At 44.3% G+C, this 24,556-nt stretch overlaps 1 protein-coding gene across 1 annotated transcript in view; it reads right to left on the bottom strand.

The window, feature by feature from the left end:
* Positions 1–10,542: 10,542 nt before the first annotated feature.
* LOC142803192 (neprilysin-1-like) overlaps positions 10,543–24,556 on the bottom strand; it is a 182,731-nt gene continuing 168,717 nt past the window's right edge. Inside the window, exons 7-9 of the mRNA XM_075888285.1 lie at positions 22,080–22,147; positions 21,444–21,574; positions 10,543–10,596 (exon numbers count right to left, since the gene is read on the bottom strand). Of these exons, the coding sequence (XP_075744400.1) occupies positions 10,543–10,596; positions 21,444–21,574; positions 22,080–22,147 (253 nt within the window). The remainder of the gene's footprint in view (positions 10,597–21,443; positions 21,575–22,079; positions 22,148–24,556) is intronic.

The raw sequence follows: 24,556 nt of genomic DNA, 5'->3' as shown, positions 1-24,556 counted from the left end.
CCATCCTCTATTTTGTTCTTTGCAACACTTCGCTCTGTCTTATTCTTTCATTGATGAGTGGCGAAATATGGGTCTTTTTGCAGTGTTCAAGCTTTTTACTTTTTAAGGCATGCACGCGCACAGATGTTTAGCACGTACCCTTGGACAAGGAACCATGGCAAGGCGAGCATAGACGACAACGGCAACACATTGTGTGACTCAAAGGGGATTCGCGCTACATTGTTGCAGTTCCCACGCACTATGAAAATTGATAAAATGAGAGTAGCGAGCTGAATACAACGCCTTGTATGTCTTTGAGGTAAATGAAGTGTTGCATGCTATGACATTTACTTTTCTACACATCGTATATTCGTTTTGTGCGCATACATGCACACTTTAGTATAGATCATGCTAGTGCATGAAACGCATATATTGATATGTAGAATGCATTACCCGTCATTCATGTTCATGAAGCAATCAAGTCATCTCGTGCCGATTACCTATACAATTTCCAAAACGGCCGGAAGCGCAGCAACACATTGTCATGTGATTCATGTCGTACGTGAGATGTACATTATGGTTTTCATTATAATACCTGTCATTTATTTTGCCCATATTGCCACGTCAGACAATACCGAATATGGTACATGTCAAGCAAGTGAACAAGCACGGTGGGGTCCCACGGCACGGCCCCTTAATTTCAGCACACCCGATTGAGTTGTGAATTTGCTGTGAAAAACTATTGCATGCAAAAAACGATCACTGCGGAGCACGAAAAAAAATTCCACGTACCGAGCGTCATACATTAACTAAACTTCTAGCAATGGGAAGCGAAAAGCACCTTCAGATACCATTCAGAGTCACCAACGGCCTCTACGAAAAAGGACAATAAGTTGCACAGATATCCCTGTAAATAAAAATCCTGAGTAGTATGTGAGGCAGCCATGGGTCAATTCACAGTTGTGTAAAGAGGAGCTCGTTATTCAACATAGCCGCTTTGCGAGCCTCGTATCCGTCGCACTTATGTTCACGTCTTCATTCATTCATAATTTGTTCACACACACACACACACACACACACACACACACACACACACACACACACACACACACACACACACATACACACACACGCGCGCACACGCACAAACACACCCACCCACTTGCACGCACACACACACACTTACACACACATACACACACGCCATCACACGCACACACACACAAACACGCACACACACGCACACGTACACACACACGCACACGCGCACACGCACGCACAGATGTGTGTGTGAGAAAGAAAGGAGTAACCGCTTTCATTACACAGAGCAGCCCAGCACCACTCGCGGTCTTCACTTATACCAGAGCACGTGCCAGAGGGAAATGAGCGCTCTTCCGCAGAGCTGTCTAGTGGGTGCTCCAAGTACTAGTGAGGCTACGATGAAAAGGTGTAAGATCCGGCCATTAGCTGCTTCGTATGCAATAAGCGCAAAGGCAACTAATTCACCAGATTAGGACAATGTACCTCGCTTGCGCGGCATCAGATGCAAAGTCATGTAGCAATAGGGGATATGATTTAGTGGCCTTTGCAGCACACAGTATCCTTCGGTATTTTACGCCCAGATGACAGAGTGACGCACTCTGCGCAGCTTCCAACTCGTGATCGCCCAGCACGGCGTATTTTGGCGACACGCTGCACTGCACTTTCGTTAAACCACAGCGCCTCTATAGCGTCAACTAAGGTATAAAAATAGGCTGCCCGGCTAGAATATTTATCATTTTCTGGCTACTCAGACAAACGTAGCATCGGCGCACTTTCCCGCTGACGCATCCAATCGAGTGAACAGTCGTTGCATTCAATATTGGGATACGTCCTTCAGCAGACCTGCATACCACACCCCTGCGGGTAAAATTTTGTGGAGGCGAAATGCTCTAGGTTGTGCCGATGTTGGGACACCTTGCTTTGATGCGTGTTATAGTGGCTCCTTGGCAATCATTTTAGTTGCGTAATGTTTGGTAGACTTTTATTGAGAAGCTTCATGGTGCGGTTTTGAGGACTTTTATGGAGAAACTTTGAGATGCGGTTTTGAGGATTCTTGGTACTGCGGTCTGGTCGGCTTTTTATAGTTGAAGTACTCGGCAATTTACCAGGCTTCTTGATTGTATAACATAACTCCGCTTATTGGTTAGGTTTCCGTTTGGGAAGCTAGCACTCTTGCGCTATGCAGTTGACAAGTTGATATTGGGGACTTGGTCAAACAGCACCGGTGACCACAAACTTTCTTTATTTAGTGAAACCTGAAGAGAAAATTAACTCGTGTTTTTGTATTCTCTTTTTCTTCCCGTCCTTATTAAATCCTTTTCTTATAGTCATAAATCAAATCAGCCTCCTCACCTTGAACGCTTCTTTGATTGCGGCGCTGTCAGCGACGACCATATCTTCGTTCACGGTAGTATTTACCTGCGAAATGCCATAAGTGAATATTGTAAGTACCGCAGCGGAACAACCACCTTGACATGAAGGTTTTATTACGCTGAGACGCGATCAAATGAAATGATGCACTGTGATAGTTTCTTAAGTATTTGCAATTGATGCATATGGCCTTGCAAATTAACTTTTGTCACTTTAATGTGCTGACAGGTGACGCAAGTGCGTCTTGTTTTAGGGGCGAAGCTCTTCTATGACTAACCTTCTCAGCGGTCACGCGTAACCGAGAAAAGAAGAAATGGAAAAGAAAAAAAGGCAAAAAGAAATGAATGATCATTGCTCGTCTCATTTACTAGATGGCGTTACTCGGCCGCTTCTCTCTGAAGTGCCACTATTTTCCGATTGGCTGCTGCATGCGCTTCGCCTGAATTTGCGGAGAAAAGCGCCTCTCTCAACATCCTGTATAGTCGCCGTACATGGTGGATCGTTAATGGGGGAAGGACGAAGTGGAGCGAAGGGCGTGTTGAAGATGCGGGCGCTGGGGTTCCTTGGATCGCGTCTAGTCGGTGTTACCAACGCACGCCCTCTGCATTCTAGAACGCGATCGGATGCATGGACACATGCACGGACGGAAGAACACACGTACGTATGAACGGAGGGACCCGTTACCCCACTCATCATCATTCACTCCAAGGATACGCTGTGATGTTTCTTCGAAATCAGCAAGCCTTCATTTTTTTCATTAGGATGCTAAACCAACTGGTAAGCCTCCGTGATCTTTTAGTGTTCAGCTGTGCATATGTTTTTTCACCTGTGTTCGATGACACAGTTCACATAAAATCAGGCGAGTTAGCTCACACAGTGGCAGCTTACGCACCTTCAGTAAAGTGCGACCAGCGTGAATAAACATTTTATCCAAAAGCACTTACTGTAGATTCATGAGCATAGAAATATTGTGGTCATAACTGTAGGTAATGCATGAGATTGGAGATGACAAAGACTTGAAGAGTTAGAGGCTGATCAGCTTGCTCTCCGCCGTATACAAGCTATTTAAAAAGAAAATCACTAACAGAGTAAATACAACATTAGAATTCAATCAACCAAAACAATAAGCAGGATTTCGAACAGGCTACTCGACAAGCGACCACATTTATAATATCAATCTGGTAATGAGAAATGCTCAGAATATAGCCAATCACTATACATAGCCTACATAGATTATAAAAAGGCGTTTGATTCAGTATATGTATCAGCAGTCATGCAGACACTGCGGAATCAGGGCGTCGACGAAGCATATATAAACATCCTCGAAGAAATTTACAGATCAAATAGTGCCATAGTGATTCATAAAAAGCAACAAAATAGCTTTCTAGAAGGATGCAAGGCAGAGGGATGCTATCTCGCCAATGTTATTTACTGCGTGCTTACAGGAGGTTTTCAGAGGCCTAGAGTAAGAATAGTTAGGAATAATAAATAATAGAGAGTACCTTAGGAACCCGCGCTTTGCCGAAGACATTGGATTGCGGAATAACTGAGGGGACGAATTACAGCTTTTGATTACGGAGTTAGACAAGGCGAGCCGAAGAATGGTTCTTAAAGTTAGTCTGCAGAAAAACGAAATGAATATATTTCTTTAGAAAACAGCAGTGCTTCGAGATTGGTAACAGTGCACTTGAAGTTGTAAATGATTACGTCTGCTTAGGACTTAGGACGTAATAACCGTGGAGCCGAACCACGAGACTGAAGTAACTGGAAGAATAATAATTCGAGGGTGGTTGCACATTTCGCAACCACCCTCGAATCATGACAAGTATATTGCCACTACCCCCCAAGAGGAAGGTATATAACAGTTGCATCTTGCCGGTATTTAGGTATGGAGCAAAGACTTGGAGATTTACAAAGAGGGTTCAGCTTAAATGGAGAACGACACAGCGACAAATGGAAAGGAAAATAGTAGGTGTAACCTTAAGAGAGAAAAATAGAGCAGAGAGGATCAGAGAACAAACCGGGGTTAAGGATATCATAGTTGAAATCAAGAAGAGGAAATGAAAGTGGGGCGGGCATGTGGCGCGTAGACAGGATAACCGCTGGTCATTAAGGGTAAAATTCCCAGAGAAGATAAGCGGGTTAGTGGGCGACGGAATATTGGGCGGGCAGATGAGACTAAGAAGTTTGCGGGTATAAATTGGCAGCTGCAAGCACAGGGCCAAGTTGACTGGCGGAACATGGGAAAGGCTTTTGTCCGGCAGTGGACGTAGTCAGGCTGGTGATGATGATTATAATTAACTGTAGATCAATCCTCCTTTAAATGACAGACTCTGCTGGTCTTTCTAGCTGGTAGTAACTGACGAGAAGGCTTCTGAATAGAAGGCTCTAAATGAGACACTGTTGTCTTGTACTGTTCGGTTGAGTGTTTGTTGTATTGTTCACGTTGCTTGTTTTGTTCAGCTAACTGTTGTCTTTTCACATTGACTTCGCGTTGTCACGTTGTCTTCTTGTTCGGTAAAGGGTTGCGTTGTATTCTTTGGAAGACCTTCTCAGGAGTGATGGAGGTTGCGCGAACACTCTAACCTGACTTCAAACACCTGGGGCATGTTGTGCGGAAATAGCTGAATGCGTGCTCGAAAAAAAGAAATAAACGCCACGTTATTTTATTCCGGCTGTTGCTGTTTCCGCGATCATTTCGTCCACGCAAATGAAAGCACCATGATTTTTCGAAACTTCAAACGTTAGTTGGAACTAGCTAACGTTTCCTATTTCCAAAAGTTAATTCGAGCGCGAAAACTTGACCCGATCCCTCACACACGCACACACCCATGCATCAAACACACAGCGCTCACTTCGAACTGATTTATTCATAGCTCGAAGGCTTCAATATATACAGGACACATTGTGCGCACACACACCATAGAAGGCCAACAGAATACATTATCAAAACGTACAGTTAATCAATGTCACAGCTTTAGAGCGATAAACTGAAGTTCGCTTGGTAATAACGAAATTGAAGGGGCGCTTACACAGTGATCTTTATTTTTTTCGATGAAAAAGGCCTCTAACGCTTCACGTGCAGTTTTACTTGCACTTTTGCCCAGAATCTTCGTCTCGGAAAATCGTGCGTCACAACCACACGAGATGACATGTGCAACCAGGTGCGCATACTTGTCATCTCTTTTTGTTAATTTTTGGGCGTGTTCCCTTAATCGATCATTATACACCGTTCGGTTTGGCCAATGTTCACTTTTCCGCTGGATAAGCGTATGGAGTACACAACCCCCATGCAACACTTAACAAAGGCCCTTTCATGTTTCTTTTGACAGCCGCGCTTCTTTCTATCACACACACGTTGGCACAGTCTTCCAATTTTTTCTGGTGCGGAAAACACCATCGGTACGCCATGCCTGGCCGCGACTTTATTAAGGTTGTGCGGTTGCGCGTTACCACAGGCAACGCCTTTTCAGTGTATGTTGTAGATCTGTATTATTCCATGCCGCATGACAAGCTTCTAGCCTCTGTACAATCCTGTATAGAAGAGAATGGTGACGTCGATTTTATCAATGACGTGGGTGTTAATGTAGACAATTTTTTATTGCTTTTAGAATTTTCTCTCAATGCAACTTTTATTATGTTTAACGAAAAGCCCTTTCTTCAGCGGCGAGAAATCTGCATTGGTTCCTGTGTCCCACCGGTCCTTTGCGATATTTTTTAGCGGATGTAGATAGGGACTTGGACAATGCTTTTAAAGGGGGGGGGGGAGGTTTTAAAGGTTTTTAGGTACGTTGACGTTTTTTTAATTCTTTAGATAAACAGGGTGACCTTACATCCCCTAATTTTATTTTAAACGTTTTTATAAGACTAGGACGAGGGCTTTCCCTTACTGTTGAATTGCCTCAAGAAGCTTGTCTGCAGTTTTTAGACTTAAGCCTCACGTGGAACGCTGAGCATCTTTGCTGGTATTATCATCCTCGTGTTGAGAATCAGCTGTTGCCGTACGATTCTGCCCACTCAAAGATTGTGAAGAGGGGCGTTGCGTCTCTTTGCTTAGAATCAGCGCTAAAAAGGTCGTGCCCACACAGCATGAAACTTAGTTTCCTTAATCAGGTGAGCCAACTAGAGGCTGCTGGGTTCCCTCGATCGGTCATACGGCCGTTGCTGAATCACTTCTGCAGAAGTTTAAACGTTGAACACGGGAAGCGATGACTGCTACCCAGCCCTTAAGGATTAGGTCACAAGTTGTGCCATATATCCACAAGGTCTCGCACAACCTTAAAAAAGTCGCGGCCAGGCACGGCATACCGATGGTGTTTTCCGCACAAGAAAAAATTGGAAGACTGTGCCAACGTGTGTGCGATAGAAAGAAGCGCGGCTGCCAAAAGAAACATGAGAGGGCCTTTGTTAAGTGTTCAATGGGGGTTGTGTACTCCATACCCTTATCCTGCGGAAAAGTGAACATTGGCCAAACCGAACGGTGTATTAATGACCGATTAAGGGAACACGCCCAAAAATTAACGAAAAGAGATGACAAGTATGCGCACCTGGTTGCGCATGTCATCTCGTGTGGTTGTGACGCACGATTTTCCGAGACGAATATTCTGGGCAGAAGCGCAAGTAAAACTGCACGTGAAGTGTTAGAGGCCTTTTTCATTGAAAAAAATAAAGATCACTGTGTAAGCGCTCCTTCAATTTTGTTATTACCAAGCGAACTTCAGTTTATCGCTCTAAGGCTATGATATTGATTAGCAGTACGTTTTGATAATGTATGCTGTTGGCCTTCTTTGGTGTGTGTGCGAACAATGTGTCCTGTATATATTGAAGCCTTCGAGTTATGAATAAATCAGTTGGAAGTGAGCGCTGTCTGTTTGATGCATGGGTGTGTGCGTGTGTGAGTGATCGTGTCAAGTTTTCGCGCTCGAATTAACTTTTCGAAATGCTCTACCAACTAGCCCAACAACAAGTTCTCTTATAACGTTTCCTACCCTCCTTCAACTGGCACTGTGAAATGTTGGCCAAAACTTCCCAACGTTGATATCGTCAATTGTTTTATTGTGTTGGCTACTGCTGGACAATATAGGCTACACCTGTTATGATTTATTTATCCGCTCCTGTACCATTGTATTCCGTGATACGCATGCGCTGCAATGAAGTCTGTTTATATGTTACCTGAGTTATAGCGCATCTAGGAGACACATAACACATACACAGCACATATACATATACTAACACATACACATATTCTACGTTAAACAAAGAGCCCGCCATGCAACCTTTGTCAATTGTAAGTTACCATTGCTCCACTCTTCAGGAATGTGCCAACTAACGCCACTAATGAGAAGAACAACATTTACAAGAGGGGAGGACTACAATTTCTCGCTCATCCCTCCCACACTTCTCTCACAACATAGAGGCGTAGGCGTAACCATTTGTTGCGACTACGCCTACTTCATCAACGTAACACATCAGCAATTACGTAATCGCGCAGCCAACAACCGAGGAACGCTTCTCTCACGAGCCCACGTGCCATAGCGGCGTGGAGAGGAAGCGTGGGGCGAGGATTACTAGGCAATGCTGAGGCATGCACCCTTCCCCAGCAGTAATGTAGCGAGACGCCTCCTCATCACGGAGGCATTCGTTCTGGAACTACCGCTACGAAATGGTTGAGGGCAACTCTGCAAAATGCAAATGTGGACTGTTGTGACGAGATTGGTGCAGGTGAAGTGATTGTTTGGAAAGTGTTCGAAGTGAAAAGAAGATTGAAGACATGCGTCGAGTAACCTAGGCAACAAAGATGACGTCGAGGACCAACTCACGCATGGAGTCGCCTAGGCAGCAAAGACGACGTCGAGGACAGACTCGTGTCAGAGCGCGGAGCGCGAGAATTAAAATGAAAAAGCAAAGATCCAATAGTTAGTCAGCACAAGATACCAAAACATGAATCGGGATAAAACAAGAGTAATTCACGGGAAGCTAATTCTAACAGTACTACTTATTGGTTGGCGCTCTTTCTGTCTAATCTTTTTTTCTCTTTGTCAACCTTGTGCCACGTATTTCGAGCCAATCCTAAATGACAAGAGTCGCAGTTCCAAGCAAAGGAGATAATAAGGCTATATCTGGGAGCTGAAGACCAGCAGTTGGGTAGTGGACCCGAGCCTTTTGGACGTCACTCGGCCGGGACCTCCACACAGCACTTTCCAGGGAATGCGAGCTGCAAACAGTGTTCCAGTAGGGTGAAATTCTACCCTAAATCGTTAATAAGTTTCCGAATGCTAGTTTGAGATTACGGCCTTGCAGTCCGTGGTGCTGGTAACGCAATGGCAGTTGGGCCACGGGTCTGAGCCTTGCATCTAGCTGCCTTATCCAGCGAATCTGGGCCGCCAAATGCGTCACCAAGTGACGCCCATTCAATCGTCGCTGCAAGCCAGCATCAGTCATTCCCACCTTTAAAGCCGCAACATCCTAGAAAGACAGAACTTATCTGCCCCTCTTTTAATCCGTCACGTCAGATCTGTATCATACGTTTTTCACTTACCACCTAAGTTTTTGGTGATTTTAAAAGTTTCTTTAGCCTTGTGAAGCTTACCTTTCATCAAGCATCAAGTATATAGTTTGCTTTTTTTTCATATGATTATGAGAGACGGCGTAGTGGAGAACTCCAGAAATTTCGACCACCTGAAATTCTTGAACCTGCACCAAAATCTGGGTACACTGGCCTACAGTAGTTTCCCCTCTATGAAAAATGTAGCCACCGTAGCCAGGAATTCATGCCGCGACCTGCGGGTCAGCAGCGGAGTACCTTAGTCACTAGAACACCGTGGTGGGGCAATCTTTTTTGTGATTGTTGGGAAAGCAAGTGTTTTTGCCCATATAATGGGACTCTCCGGTGTTAAGCTTTCGAGATCACCTACGAATTATGAAGAGAAACATCTTCCTAAATAAGCATCCGCAAAGACAGCAAAAAGTCGTTGATTTCTCATATTAATTTGTCGACATGGTTTAAATTATGATGAATACGTGGCAGCTAATGGTTTTGGCGGAACGTAAGGGGATTGGTGAGGCAGTTTTAAAGAAAAGAATTGTACGACGAAAAAGAGGTACATGTTCGAGAGGAACGGGTCGCCGAACGGGAAGATAGAGAGGAACAGCTCGAAGAGAAAGATGCGGGCCAAGATGGAGCAGCTTGAGCATGAGACGCTTAAACGCCCTCCCCCCCCCCCCCCTCCAAAAAAATGACCTGAACTCAAGCTGGAGACACACCAAAAAAGAAAGAACTGCTTTAACTGGAGACGCATTAATAAAAAAGATTGCCTCCACCTACTCGAAAAGAACCATGAGGAAATGCGAATGCATTTCTTGCACGGAGATAACACAATGTAGTAATTTTAATGGCAAAAATTATTGACGAGACAAAAATTTGCTTTGCAACCATTCATTTACACATTCATTAACCAGCCAAGCGCCGAGAGTAAGGCGCGCACTTCACTTCATTTATATGTTTCACTTCATTATATAGTTTTTTCTACTCTTCGTGCATTACAAGACACCCACTTGCCAGCAAAGTAAGCAGTACTGTCTTTTTTTGCTTCCTGCGTACGAGAATGATCGAAGACCAGACCACCGGATAGCCTTGTGGCATTTAGGTAACATGACCACGTCCGGGTGACAGCGCATCCATCCCGCGTTCGCCCCGTGGTAGATGGCCATTCGGCGGCGCGGGGCGCGTCCAGTGCGAACGACGCAGCGTTTCGGCGGCAGGAGAACTTCGGTTGCTGTAGAAAGCGGATGCTTCAGTGTGAACTAGGGGTTACACGTACGCTCTCTTAAACTGCCTCCACACACGCTGAAGCACTACCTAGCTCTCGCGATGCGAGCACCCTCACACGTGAGAGCGGGCTCTTCCTCTGCACTCACTCTCAGCTACTCTGCCTGCACCAGCTGCTCCGGTTGTTAGGTGTGGGTTTACGTGCGCGCGCCCGCAGCTGTTTTTATTGCAGGGGGGAATGAAAGTGGAAAGATGACACCTGCAGGCTTGCAGACAACACCGGACGCCTGGCATAGCCCGACTAAGAAATGCATTCGCATTTAAAACTCATCAAACGGCAGAGGTGCCCTAAGAAAGAGCAGCTGGCAATGAAGAATCCGAACCTAAGAATAAGTCTCAGTCTTGCTGATGGTGCGGGTAGCAGCGTAGAGACGTTTCTGCACAAAAAGAGTTGCTTCATGCAGTCTGACTCCAAACAACTTGATACCGGGAATCAGTGAAAGCCGGGACAAACTAGACAGCTAATTAAAGAGGTTTGGGAGAGTCTCCACTGGCGAAGATTGACCCTTACACTAATGGGCAACGGGTCTAAGTTTATGCTTCAGTGATAATCCTTAAAGATGCTCGGAAAACTTTCACTAGAGGATATTTTAAATTATGTAAAGCCAAAGTGGCGTCGCTCCAGCGTTTCCATTTTAAGACAGAACGGTATTGGGAGAAGTTTCGATAAGCTAAGCCACAGAACGGGGAAATGGGCAAACAGTGAGAACTAGGTGTTTTTTGCATTGTTGGGTGAAAGTGTTCGAAACCAAAAAAGAATATTCGGCTCTTCATAACATAATAGTAACAATAGAGTTTCGAAGCAACTGTCATCAGCGGTTGGCGCTTTTCTGGCACGAAACGAGCTACATCAATCTGGAAGACATGGCCGTGGCTTCTAGTAATTTTAGCTCAGAGACCTCAGAGACAACCAAATCTACTAGTGTCCCTCGAGAAAACAGAAGGTAAGAACAATACGAAAAAAAAGCAACAGGTTTTTTGAAAGATATTCAGTTCGCTGCTTTCTATTTGAGAAAAAATTTGGTCACAGGCCATCCGAGTGCCGATCGAGGCCAAAACAAGAGTTTTGTGGAGGATGTCGTAGGGTCCTGACGTAGCTAAAGGTAGGAGACTGGATGGTCAGATCAAGCTGTTTGTTTGGGTGAACCTGTGCCCGGCACGTAAAGTTGTCTCGCCCTGACAGCGGTGAATGATGCGTCGGGCGTCGATCAACTGACAAGTGGCGAAGCGTGTCGGCATTTATACACTCGACATCGAACATTCTAGTGTTTTCGCTGGCGGCTGGATTTCAGAATAATCTGAAATGCTTACAAAGCAGGCGTAATCTCAATAAAATGATCTACTGGAGTCCTGAGGCTTCTCGAACACTGTAGGTGCGGTTTAAGCTGAGAATCTTGCACTGCATATTGAGGAGGTCAGAAAACTTGAGGATAGAACTAGGAATTGGCCCTCTATAAAAAATCATCGTCCCTTTGCTTTACCAGAAGATGAAAGTACAATAATAACGCGAAAAAGTACAAATAATCAAGCACGATACAGCAATAATATTATTAACAACAAAATACACTCTTTCAGCTCGTTAACACTTATGAAACGGGTTGAGGCGCGCCACATGGACGACTTCAGGTCGCCATCGGTGCTGTTGAGAGTTCGTAATGTCGTCGGGGACAACCTCACTGTCGACTCATTGAGATGTCGTACTACACTCTATGGTCAGAATTACCGTCACGGTAGTTTTTCACCGAGTCCACGTCTGCGTATCTGCGTTTATACCCAAACACGTTCACCGGGCTGATATTCCACGAAGCTCCGCCGAAGATTGTAACGGCGGCGGTCGGTCATCTCCTAATTCGTCGTAAACAGTTGGACGAGTTGACAAGCTTCTTCAGCGCGTTGAAGATGGAGGTTGAGGTTGAGGTTTTCATCTTCAGCGACGTTGGCAGCATTGCGTCGAACGTCGTTGCCAGGTTCATCTCGTATACCAACTTGTACGGTTGCATTCGCGTCGTCTCCTGCACGGCCGTTCTGTATACGAAAGTCACGTACAGAAGGATGGTGTCCCACATCTTGTATTCGACGTCGACGTACATAGCCAGCATGTCAGTGATTGTCTTGTTCAGCCGCTCGATGAGATCATTTGTCGGTGGGGTGTGGGTGGTAGAGCAGCGGTGTCTTCACTGAGTCAAGATCGCTTGAGTCAAATCAGCGGTAAAGGCCATACCTCTATCGGTGATGACAATCTCTGAAGCACCATGACGAAGGAAGATGTTCTAAACGAAGAACTTGGCTACTTCTTCGGGGCAACCTTCAAGTAGGGCCTTTTTTCGGCGTAGCGGGTGAGGTAGTCTGTTGCTACGACGATCCATTTGTTTCCTGAATTCAACGTTGGAAACGGCCCTGCTAGGTCCATCCCAATGTGTTCGGACAGGCGGCGAGGTGGTTCGATCGGCTCAAGAAAGCCTGCTGGCCATGTCGGTGGTGTCTTGCGTGGCTGATAGTCCCGGCACGTCCACGTGTAAAAAGCGACGTCAGCGGTAAGGCGTGGCCAGTAGTACCTTTCTGGTATATTCGTGAGCGTGCGGAAAACACCAAGATGTCCTGCCGTTGGATCATGGTGCAGGGCCTGGAGGATCTGATCACCGAGCTGAAGGCACCACAAAAGGGTACTTGGCTCCAAGCGGCGAAAAGTTCTTTTCGAGCACACCGTTTCGCAGCGAAAACGACGTAAATGCCCAATTGAATACCTTCGGAACAATGAAAGTCCAGACTTCGAAGCATTCGGTTAGGCTCCTAAGTTCTGGGTCAGCCCGCTGGCGTTCTGCAAAGTCGTTGGCAGTTATCTTTCCTAAGAAGCAGTCGTCATTTAGATCTTCAGGCAGTGGTGCGCCGATGAGGGCTCGCGACAGGCCGTCGCCGTCGGAGTTTTCCGCCTGACTTGTGAATGATGGTAATGTAGTATTGTTGAATTTTCAGGCTCTATCGGGCAAAGCGAACTGAAGTGAACTTCATGGTAGCTAGCCAAAACAATGCGTGATAGTCACTCACAACTTTGAAGGGCCTGCCGTAGAGGTAAGGACGAAACTTTGATTTCACCCAGATGAAGGCAAGGCACTCCTTTTCTGTGGCGGAACAATTACTTTATACCTTAAATAGTGACTGGCTAGCGTAACTAATAGCCCTTTCCAGTCCATCACTTTTTTGCACAAGGACGGTGCCGAGTCCCTGCTTGCATCAGGGTGCACTTCTGTGTCGGCGTTTTCGTTCGAATGCGCGAGTATAAGAGGCATCTGTAGGCGTCGTTCGAGTTCCCCAAACTCTTTCTCCTGCGGGGTTTCCCACTTGAACTCGACGTCAGTTCTCGTAAGGTGAGTGAGTGGCTCGGCGATTCGGGCAAAGTTTCTGTCAAAGTGCCTGTATTAGGCGCCCTGATTTCTTGTCAGCGGGCGGCGGAAAAGCAGTGATGGCGGCTGTCTTCTGCAGGTCAGGTCTCACTCAAAACTCGCTTAAGACATGGCCCAAGAACAAAAGTTTCTTGTACCCGCAGCACTTTTCTGGTTTCGGGGTGAGTCCGGAAATTTTGATGGCTTGAAGTACAGCTTCAAGATGCCGACGGTGCTCGACAAAGCTTGAAGAAAACACGAAGACGTCGTCCAAGCAAACGAGGCAAGTCTGCCACTTCAATCCTGCCAGCACTGTGTCCATAACCCGTTGAAAAGTCGCAGGTGCCGAGAAAAGACCGAAGGGCAAGACCTTGAGCTCGAAAAGGCTATCTAATTTCATAAACGCAGTCTTTGCTCGGTCTATCTCGTCTACTTCGATCTGCCAATAGCCTGTCTTGAGATTCATCGAAGAAAAGTATTTGGCAGTGTGGAGCCGGTCGAGGGCATCATCTATTCAGGGGAGAGAGTGTACGTGTTTCTTCGTTATCTTGTGCAGTCGGTGATAGTCAACGCAAAAGCGTAGTGTTCCATCTGTTTCTGTCGCTAACTCTACCGGTGACGCCCAGAAAAGAATTCGTCAGGGCAGGCTCCAAAAATGGCCCCTACGAATGAAAAAAGTGATGGTTGACGTGACACCAAAGATGATAACGCAAATGCGGTACTCATTAAAGCTTCGGATTTTGAAAGAGTACGTTACTAAGTTACCGAAAAGAAATTAACGCGTTAAGCTGGCATCTTCGAAAGGTGCAAGCGCTTGCATGCAGCCTTGCTGCACTGCTACGGGCGCTGTACTGCCTTTGCAGTTTTCTTGGCAACTGTGCACTTCGACTAGTGTGGCATGTATCTGATTGAGTTCGGATGTCACGTAAAAATCTAAATACGCATGCCGTTCATTTGACTACGGAACAGGCCTTAATCTGGGTCAGTGTATTTTGATATGGAACAAAACGTTGTTTTGCTTGTAATCGCAGTGCTCCTTTCTTTCCATTCGCTGACGAACGTTATCAGGTTTCAAATAAATAAGGTTCTGTGCTTCTGAACACTCGCTTATTGATGTTGGCAGTATTTGATGGTCGAGGGAAGTGTATGTGCACACGCTACACATGCACGAACATTATTGAGTATGTACAATCATGCTAAATACGCACAACATTAGGTACAGAGTGGTTGAACTCCACTGTACACTATACGAATGTCAGCCGTGAAACAACGATGAAAGAAATATATAACTACTCCGAGTGAATCTGCTTTTAATTAAGCACGTTATGTCTCACGATATAAACTATGATAAACCATTCAGTGGACTGGTGATGAGTGCATCACTCAAAAACGAGTCTGTTGTAAGATAACTTGCGTCGCATTGAGTCCGAGAGTAACCAAGCTATGCGCCCTTACGTCGAAAGCTCCAAAAGTAGAAACAATCACTTTTTGCACATTCATCTAAATATCTTGCTAGCTGGCAAACCAAGACTGGAACGCAGCATTGCATGCAGGCACCACAGAGCAAGCACGGACATACATTGATTGATATGTGGGGTTTAACGTCCCAAAACCACTATATGATTATGAGAGACGCCGTAGTGGAGGGCTCCGGAAATTTAGACCACCTGGGGTTCTTTAACGTGCACCCAAATCTGAGCACACGGGCCTACAACATTTCCGCCTCCATCGAAAATGCAGCCGCCGCAGCCGGGATTCGAACCCGCACCCTGCGGGTCAGCAGCCGAGTACCTTAGCCACTAGACCACCGCGGTGGGGCATGGACATACATACTATGCGTATATGCATAATAAATATATTTCAGGTTTCACTTGTACGGTTCACGTGTAAGAAACGAACGTGATTGACAGGGGCGTGGCGAGAATTTTTTTTTTCAGTTAGGTACTCCTAACCTTAATGTGTTCGCACGAATGTTTGTACGCGTGTATATACACACATGCGCATTAAAACATTTGAGCACGGGAGGGGAGAACATCTGCCTACTTTGAGAATGGGTAGCACAACGACTCGCACATAAAACAAGCATACGAGAAAAATATACTCACACACATACCGCGCCAAGTTTCCTAAAGCGCTCGCTCATATGAATGAATTCAAAACCCGCTTTTTTAAAAGTACGCATATTGACAAAAATGAAAACAACATAAAAATATTGAACTCTTTAAGTAAAATGAAGTCTTTACGAACGAAGGAATTAGAAGAAACCACCGTTGCATCTCTGCCCTCCTGCCCAATGCGTAAATTTATGATCTACATCGTTCTCCGTAGTGCGCCATCTGTCCCTTTCGGGAAGTCATCGAATGGTACGTTTAACACATTTTCGTCGAAATACCAAGCCTGCATGCATTGCGGCACACAGCACTGGTCTTTGGACATCGCTGTCTTTTTAGGGTTCCGCGCGTGCGGCATAGTGAAAGTAACGGAGCTATGCAGCCGTTTCTCAATGCGCTCCTTGCGATAACATATCTAATTTTAAGGTTGACTCAGGAAGCTGTTCTCAAGGTGTTCACTCCTTGGACATGTCCCATTCGCCGGAGCACAATCACTTATGCTAGGTAACGGTGAGTCGTTACGTTATGGCGCACCAGACCCGCCATCACATTCCCAGCGTAAAAAGACACCCAGTAAACGAAATGTTTATTTTATTTATTTATTTGAGCATACTGTTAACCCACATTTGTGGGTCATTACAGGGAGGGAGTACATAAAAGTAATAATAACGCTCAAGTAATGTCAACTGTCAACAATAACAAAAAAACATCAACATTGGCATGACAAAAGGAAAGCAAAACATCAACACATCATCCAACGAATTTTAGCTAACGTATAATTGTCAAGCAGATGTTCAAAAGCCCTTGCATGCGTGCACTCAGCAATATGTGCAGGTAGCGCATTCCAGTTTTTGATAACATTGGGGAAAAACGAATACCGAAAGACGTTTGTGCGGGTGACAATTGTTCTATTGGTTGCACTACGGTTTATTCTTCTGCTAATTCTACCAGGTTCCCGTATGTACATACTTTTATCAATATTTATTTGACCCTGGAGAATCTGAAATAATAATTTTATTCTGTTCCTCTGTCGCCTAATTTCAAGCAGGTCCAATTTACATGTTTTTAGCATCTCCGTAACTGAGTCTGTTTTTTTTGTATCTTGAACATATGAACCTGGCTGCAAGTCTTTGGATTCTTTCCAGCTCATTTATTAGGCCTTTTTGGTGGGGACTCCAAATTACGGCAGCATACTCCAAAACAGGCCGAATAAAAGTTTTATATGCCATCAGTTTGACATTTTTGGTTGCGTTTTGTAGTTTTACTCGAAGAAAACACAGCTTTTTGTACGAGGAAGAACACACATTTTCAACGTTGCTGCACCAATTTAGGTTATTCGATATCACAACGTCTAGATATCGAAAATTAGAAACATTTGTCGAAATTGCACTTCCCATACGATACTGGAAATCAAGAACGTTTTTCTTTCGGGTAATATTCGCAAAAGTGGTTTTGGCATAGTTAATTTCCATATCCCATTTTTCACACCAGGTATGGAGATCCTCGAGACACTGGTTAATTTTTTCCTGGTCGTTTTCACAGTTAACTGGAGCATAAATTCAAAAGTCATCTGCAAACAGTCTCAAGACCACTGGCGGCTGAACAACTGTGGCTACATCATTGATATAAACTAAAAACAATAAAGGGCCTAGCACCGAGCCCTGTGGTACCCCGAAAAGTACATCCAAAAAGCTTGACACAGAATTATTAACTCGCACTACTTGCCTCCGCCCTGTTAGATAATCTTCTATCCATTTTAAAACATCATTACTGATACCAATTTGACGCAGCTTATAAAGCAGCTTACCATGTGAAACCTTGTCAAACGCATTTTTAAAATCGATGCAAATTACATCAGTTTGTTGGTGTTCATCCAAAGCCCGCGCAAAGTCGTGAACCGTTTCGATAAGTTGTGTCACCGTGGATAGGCCCCTTCTGAAGCCATGCTGAGTGGCGCAAAGCAGCTTATTTGTTTGCAGAAAATGAATAATATGTTTAGCGATTGAGCGCTCCATGACCTTGTAGCATACAGAGGTTAAGGATACAGGGCGATAGTTGTTTGGATGCATACAATTTCCACTTTTAAACACGGGTATAACAGCAGCGCAACGCCAATCTTGTGGAACGGAATGGCTACGTAAGGATTGTTCAAAAATAATTACCAGATAGAAAGACACCCACTCGGCGTATCGCTTTAAAAATACCGTTGGTATTCCGTCGGGGCCACAGGCTTTCTTTGGATCTAAGTTCTACAGTTGTTCAAACACGCCCTCCTGATGAAACGAAAGAGGCTCCATGGGGCATGCGCAGGAATAGTTTATCTCGTCTGCGACGGAACTTTGTGCATCTCTATTAAAGACTGAATGGAAAAACTCGTTGAAACCATCTGCTATCCTTTGTGCATCTGCCACAGGAGCATCTTCTATACTTATCTGGTCTATTTTTGATTTGTTTGCTCCCAAAAAACGCCATAATTTGGTGGGCGAGCTTTTAAGGAAGTTTCCCAGCGTCTCATTGAAGAACTTTCTTTTTGCTTCTGATAATGCTGTTTTTAGTCTACTGCGTGCCTGTGATAGTTCAGTTGACTTCTTTGGCTGCCTGCGTAGTCTTTTTATTCTGCGTTTCATGTGAACAATATCGCAAGTTATCCATGGATTTTGCTGTTTCTTTCTTGTATAACGATTTCGTACAAATCTGTCCGTGCAAGTAGCAATGATGCATTCAAAGCGCTCCCACAATTCCTCGACTGTCTCTGAGTGGAAGGCAATTTCAAATTCATTAAATGATTGTTCTAAGTAATCTAAGTTCGAAGTATCATCCGCTCGCTCGTAATCTTTGACCAACAATCGTTAGACCCTAAGTCATCAGAAGGCTTGCTCGACAATGGCAGTATGTTCACCGAAATCATCTTATGATCAGATATACCTTCCTGAATTGACAGGCTATAATCTTCAATCCTGCTGGACAAAAAGACCAAATCTAATAATGATCGTGATTCGGGTGTTACCCTTGTGTAATCGTTAACAATCTGTCCTAAATTGTGAAAGAAGGCAATCTCTAGTAGCTTATTTGCACTCATTATCTCAGTATGTTGACCAGACAAAGCCTCCCAATCAATGGTTCCCAAGTTGAAGTCACCAGCCAATATTAGACGAGTAGTACTGTTGGCATGAGTGCAAAGAAATTCATTAGGCTCATCTAAAAATTCAGGTGGAGTCGCTGGTGGTCTGTAAACTACACAAATGAGGTACGTAATGTTTTCAAAAGTTATTTTACACCACACTGACTCGGACATATCGCTGTTCACAATTATGGCCCGACAACAATCGTTTACAATAATAGCAACGCCCCCACCGCGTGCATCTCTGTCCCATCTGAACATGCTATACCCTGGAGGTGTAATACAATCACTGCTAATGCAAGTGCTTAACCAAGTTTCCGTTAATAACACGACATGGGGACTCTCTGACAGCAATATGTATTCCAGGTCAGTGATTTTATTAACGATACTATGAGCATTCAAAAGAATCAAGCGTAGCTATGCTTGAGGTGGCTTATTCCTTGTCGAATGCCGCGATGAGCCGGGTTTAGAACTTGTGCTTCCATGGCTTTTGTATGGGCGGTACTGATACGGAAAACGCTCATTTTGCACTGTGTCTCACGCATAAAGTTGCTCGTCTATTTTAATCTTGTCACCAAGCAGAGTTGTCTTTTTGCCATTTGCTCTGTCCGCAGCAGCACTCTTCCACAGTTTTTTGCGAACTGCGGCAGTTTCCTGCGCATAATCGTTGCTGATGCTGATAGAACTTCCTTTCAGCTTTTTGCAATGATGCAGCACACTTTCCTTTTCCCGGCTGTCATAAAATTTCATTATTGTGGGTCGGCATCTTGCTGCGTCTTTTCTCCCGATTCGGTGGATTCTCTCTATCGACTTTACTTCAATGCCCAGACGCTTTCGAAATATTTCATTCACAACAACTTTCCTCAAATCAGCCTCATATTCTTTGTGCTGCTCTTCAACACCAAAAACTAGAAGATTATTTCTTCTGCTCCTATTTTCTAAATCTATTAATCGCTCAGCCTGGCACGTTATCGTCTTTTCGAGATAATCAATTTTATCTTTCATTTCCTGGACTACTTCAAGAATATCAGATAGTCGGTCTGTTTTGCTGTTCAGGGCCGAGATTTCCTCTGTAATAGCATTCAGCCTGCCGTCTGATTTAGCCTGGTTGTCCATAATAGTCTGCAACATCTGTTCTATCGGCGGCCTGGGATTCACCTCAACGTCTCCCGATGTCAACAATAATATCACTGTAGACCAAACATCAATCAGTATAGCACAACATCGCCGAGGGCACGGCAAAACCAACAAATGTAGAGTAACAGCACTCCTAAACAATCTAGATAAGGGTGCACATGCGTATGAACCAGTTGATGTGTTTGACGAGCGATGCAGGAAAGGCATACCGACCTTCAGGGGCGTCACGCGGGTGGACGCGTAAAATCTCATTCAAGGGCTCACGTCAGTACAAACTATGCACGCCCCAGAGATGTGTGTCTATAAGCGTATCCCTGGGAATGCATTTCACGTGGGGAAATGCATTCCGTCTTTCTCATTTGTGTCAAGCATTGTGAAAGCTGGGTGGCGGCAAAATGACATTGCAAAAGAAAGACCGGGCACAGGTGGCGCGCTCCAACCAATCAAGGGAGGCTGACTTGGACATGTCCAAGGATTGGAAACCACGAGAATACCTCCCCTGTTTGTGCCATTTCCAGGCGCGGCTGCTAAGAGGAGAGCGCTCACTTGAAATCGCGAATCGCACCGTTGGGTTGGGACCACCAGCCTCGTTTTTTTTTTTGAAATATGGCGAAGACCATCACTGCAGTGTGTTTATATAAAAGCATGACAATGAAAGGGAAATTATTGGTACAGTCGACGGGGGTATAACTGGTTGTTATATACTGTTCGAAAGAGAGAGTGTGAAAAATATATTATGACGCATCCAACCTTATCCGAGTGCCTGTGTTTGCCCGAAATTAACTTGAAAATATTGTTACGTCTACGAAGGGTTTATTCGAAGCAGACGTAACGTCGACTCGACGGTATACTGCAGTGAACGTGAAGCAGCGAGCTCTTCCACCAACCGAACGTCCTCTTCTTGTGCTACCACCATGTTCCCCGCTACACAGCTGCACATACCTAAATTACACATGTGGTACCACTTCCCTCCGCGCAGACGAAGCCCACTGGGCGAGTCAAACAGTCTCTCGAGGAATAAAGCGCTTCAAACGTGCAACATGTACAAGTTCCGTTTTTGCAGACCGTCGGCCGTTTGAATGGAGACGCGCTATGCGGTAAACTAAATCACTGATACGGTCTACAACAAGATAAGGTCCCGCATAGTGCGCTAGCAGTTTCTCGCTCAAACCGCGTTTTCTAGTTGGTGTCCAGAGCAACACTAGGTCGCCGCGATTGTACGTCACGTGTCGGCGTCGGTGGTCAAAATGTGCCTTCGAGCGATCTTGCGAAGCAAGAGTGCGCAAATAAGCAAGGCGTCTAGCTTCTTCTGCCCGACAGATGATCTCGGATATGCAGGGATCATGGTGGTCCAAACACGGGAAGATGGTATTCAAGGTATGGCGAGGTGGTCGAGCATACAACGAACGCGCTAATTTCGTATACGTATTCTGCAATATGGACACTATGGACAGACAACAAAAGCACCAGCCTACCACTTGGCCTGTGGCAGGATTCACAAACCAGTCTGCTTGATTGCGGAAACATGTGGCACCGGACGCGTACGCACGGCGCATCTTTGGCGTCCACCATTCGTCCAGGTTGCCTTTGTAGTTGTAGTAAGCGCCTGCAAAAAGAACTTATGATGTTTTAACATTACGCTATTTAATATATCAGTGTCCACATAAAACCGAATCAATTTTTTAGGTTATTACAAAATAAGTTGTCGTTTTGACTTTAACCTTAAAATATATTGCGCTTATCGATGTACAAGTACGTACTATCGAATGTGAATGTAGAATAAACATATCAGACAGCCAGCGCTCATAGTTTCCGAAAATACAATTTTTTGGTCCATTGATAAACATTATTTTCTGTTTTAGTTCTAATCTTGTCTTCGATATGTTGCATTCTGACAGATTAGACCATTTTTAGCCACAAGTAGTTTTCCTTAGTTGTGCATTTGAGGTGACAAAAATTATATTTTAGTGTCTCTAGGGCATACTTATACTAGGCATACTGTTCGTAATCCTGCTTGTTCATTTCGTTGATTCATTTGTAATGTTGTCTCAATTCTGTTGGCGTATTTATCAGGAGTCTAATTGTAACTCTTGTGCGGTTGCATGTCTTACCGCGAGCACTTAATCCGAGCGTCATATAGTGGCCCAAGATTGTCCCGAGAGCACCGAAGTTCACAGACCTGCAAACAATTATTATTTGATTCACTTTTTGTACATACTGAAATCCATCATGGGCTAACGCAGAAGTGGCGATAACATCACATGCAAAGCGCAGACAAAAATTGGTCATTCCAACGGTCAATCGTTCAAGGAAAGTAGCTACATTTGTACAAATAGATTCTAAAATGAGCCGCAAAAGATGGATATTATGCGAGGTACGAGTAGAGCAAGACTGTGCTAACTAAATGTACTAGTTTAAGTGGCCACATTATGAAGAATTATCAAGGAATGCATGAACTAGCCGCCCACGACAAGTCGTTGGCGGCTAGACAGACAGACAGACAGACAGACAGACAGACAGACAGACAGACAGACAGACAGACAGACAGATCGATAGATAGATAGATAGATAGATAGATAGATAGATAGATAGATAGATAGATAGATAGATAGATAGATAGATAGATAGATAGATAGATAGATAGATAGATAGATAGATAGATAGATAGATAGATAGATAGATAGATAGATAGATAGATAGATATGCGCGGTTTAACGTTCCGAAACCACCACATGATCACGAAAGACGCCGTAGTGAAGGGCTCCGGAAATTTCGACCACCTGGGGTTCTCTAACGCACACTCAATTTTGAGCACATGGACCTGCAGAGCTCTCGCCTACGTCAAAACTGCAGCCCCCACAGCCAGGATTCGGTGCCGTGACCTGCGGGTCAGCAGCTGAGTATCTTAGCCACTAGAACACTGCGGTGGGGCTGCGATCCGAAAAATTCTCTGTAGCCAGTGCCGTTGAAATTGGGTGAATGCCGGAGCACTTGTATTTTCCCTTGAAGTCCAGTAACTTCATGCACGGGGCGTGCGTTGTTTCCGCGAGTTACTCCAATTCTGTGCAGCCTTTCAATGCGAGGATGTTGCATTTCGCGATACTTTAATTCTTTTCCCTCCGACCATGCGACTCATTCACTGGTTCTACAGTAAATAGTTTTGCATATAAAAAACACATCTCGTAAACACAAAGTCACATCACCAAAAACAAAGGGGAGAGAACGCTTTCGACACTGAATTTTCAAAGTTAAGACAATATGAGCTCCAACAATGCAGCAAAAGATACAAGTAAACAAAATTGTGGCGTGAGCTTTATTTTTTCTTTATATTTGGCAGAATATAGAAGGGTAAGCTACGCTGTAGCCGGCTATTCCAACATCACGACAGCATTGTACAGGATAAACGCACAAACAAGAAAAATTAGGAATAAAATATAAAGAAACGTAATAAAAGGCACTATATATATATATATATATATATATATATATATATATATATATATATATATATATATATATATATATATATATATATATATATATATATATATATATATATATATATATATATATATATATATATATATATATGGCTTATAGGGCATGAGTGAGCACAGTACGTGTGGTCATAGCACTGTTCATATATCGGGATCACATTGCCGATTGAGTCCGTACGAATAAAGGTAAGATATAGTATGAAATAAAGAAAGTTAATGAGATTTATGTTCATTAAAAAATCACGGAGGGTGCTCTCTACGCGCCTTTGATTGTCGGAATGTTGCAACGGTCCAAGAATTTTTTGGATCGTCAATGGTCTTCTGTCGAGTCAATCCAAGCGATCCCTCAGTTCAGCACGTTGTTGATAATATTGCAGACACTCAATAAGAATATGCTCCTCCGATGTATCGACATGATCCGAGTTGTCGCAGTGAGGAATGTTCTTTTTTTATGTGGCATACGAAGTGAGGTGTGTATGAAACACCTAATAGTAGACGGTGCAGTAGTGTGTGAAACGGTCTGTCGATTTTTTTAGGGAAAAGTCGCAGAGACGGATCTATTTGCCATAAGAGTGAAGACTTTGTACTTTCGTCAAACCAAGCGTCCTTGCATAATTTGTGGCACAGTTCAGAAAAAACCTTCTTGCTTTATGAGAAATATACGGTCGCTGGTGTCAAGTGATCTTTTTTGTGTGGTGCTGTGGCTAATTTCTCAGCAATTTTGTTTCCTATCCCTCTTACGTGACTTGGAAGCCACTGAAAACATATCTTGTGGCCGTCGAAATAACCGATGGTAATTGTTCTTAATATTTCATGAATGATGCTATCATTTATATGAAAATAAAAATCCTTAATCATTTGCAGTGCTCCTTTGGAGTCGGAGTCTATTACCCGGTTATTCCTTTTCTGGCTTTCAACAATAAATTTTGAAGCTTGTAATATAGCAAAAATCGCCGTTGCTGTAGACGATGTATCTCTGCAAAGTTGGTGATCATTTTAGATTTCATACGCGGGTGTACGAAAAGCCGCAGTCGAGCGTTCGTCCGTTGTAGAGCCATCCGTGAAAAAAAAAAGTGAAATGGTCTTGATTA

This window comes from Rhipicephalus microplus, chromosome 3 (genome assembly GCF_043290135.1).
Source record: "Rhipicephalus microplus isolate Deutch F79 chromosome 3, USDA_Rmic, whole genome shotgun sequence".
Lineage (NCBI taxonomy): Eukaryota > Metazoa > Arthropoda > Arachnida > Ixodida > Ixodidae > Rhipicephalus > Rhipicephalus microplus.
The sequence above is the reverse complement of the archived record's forward strand: the minus strand, read 5'-3'. Positions and strand labels throughout refer to the sequence as shown.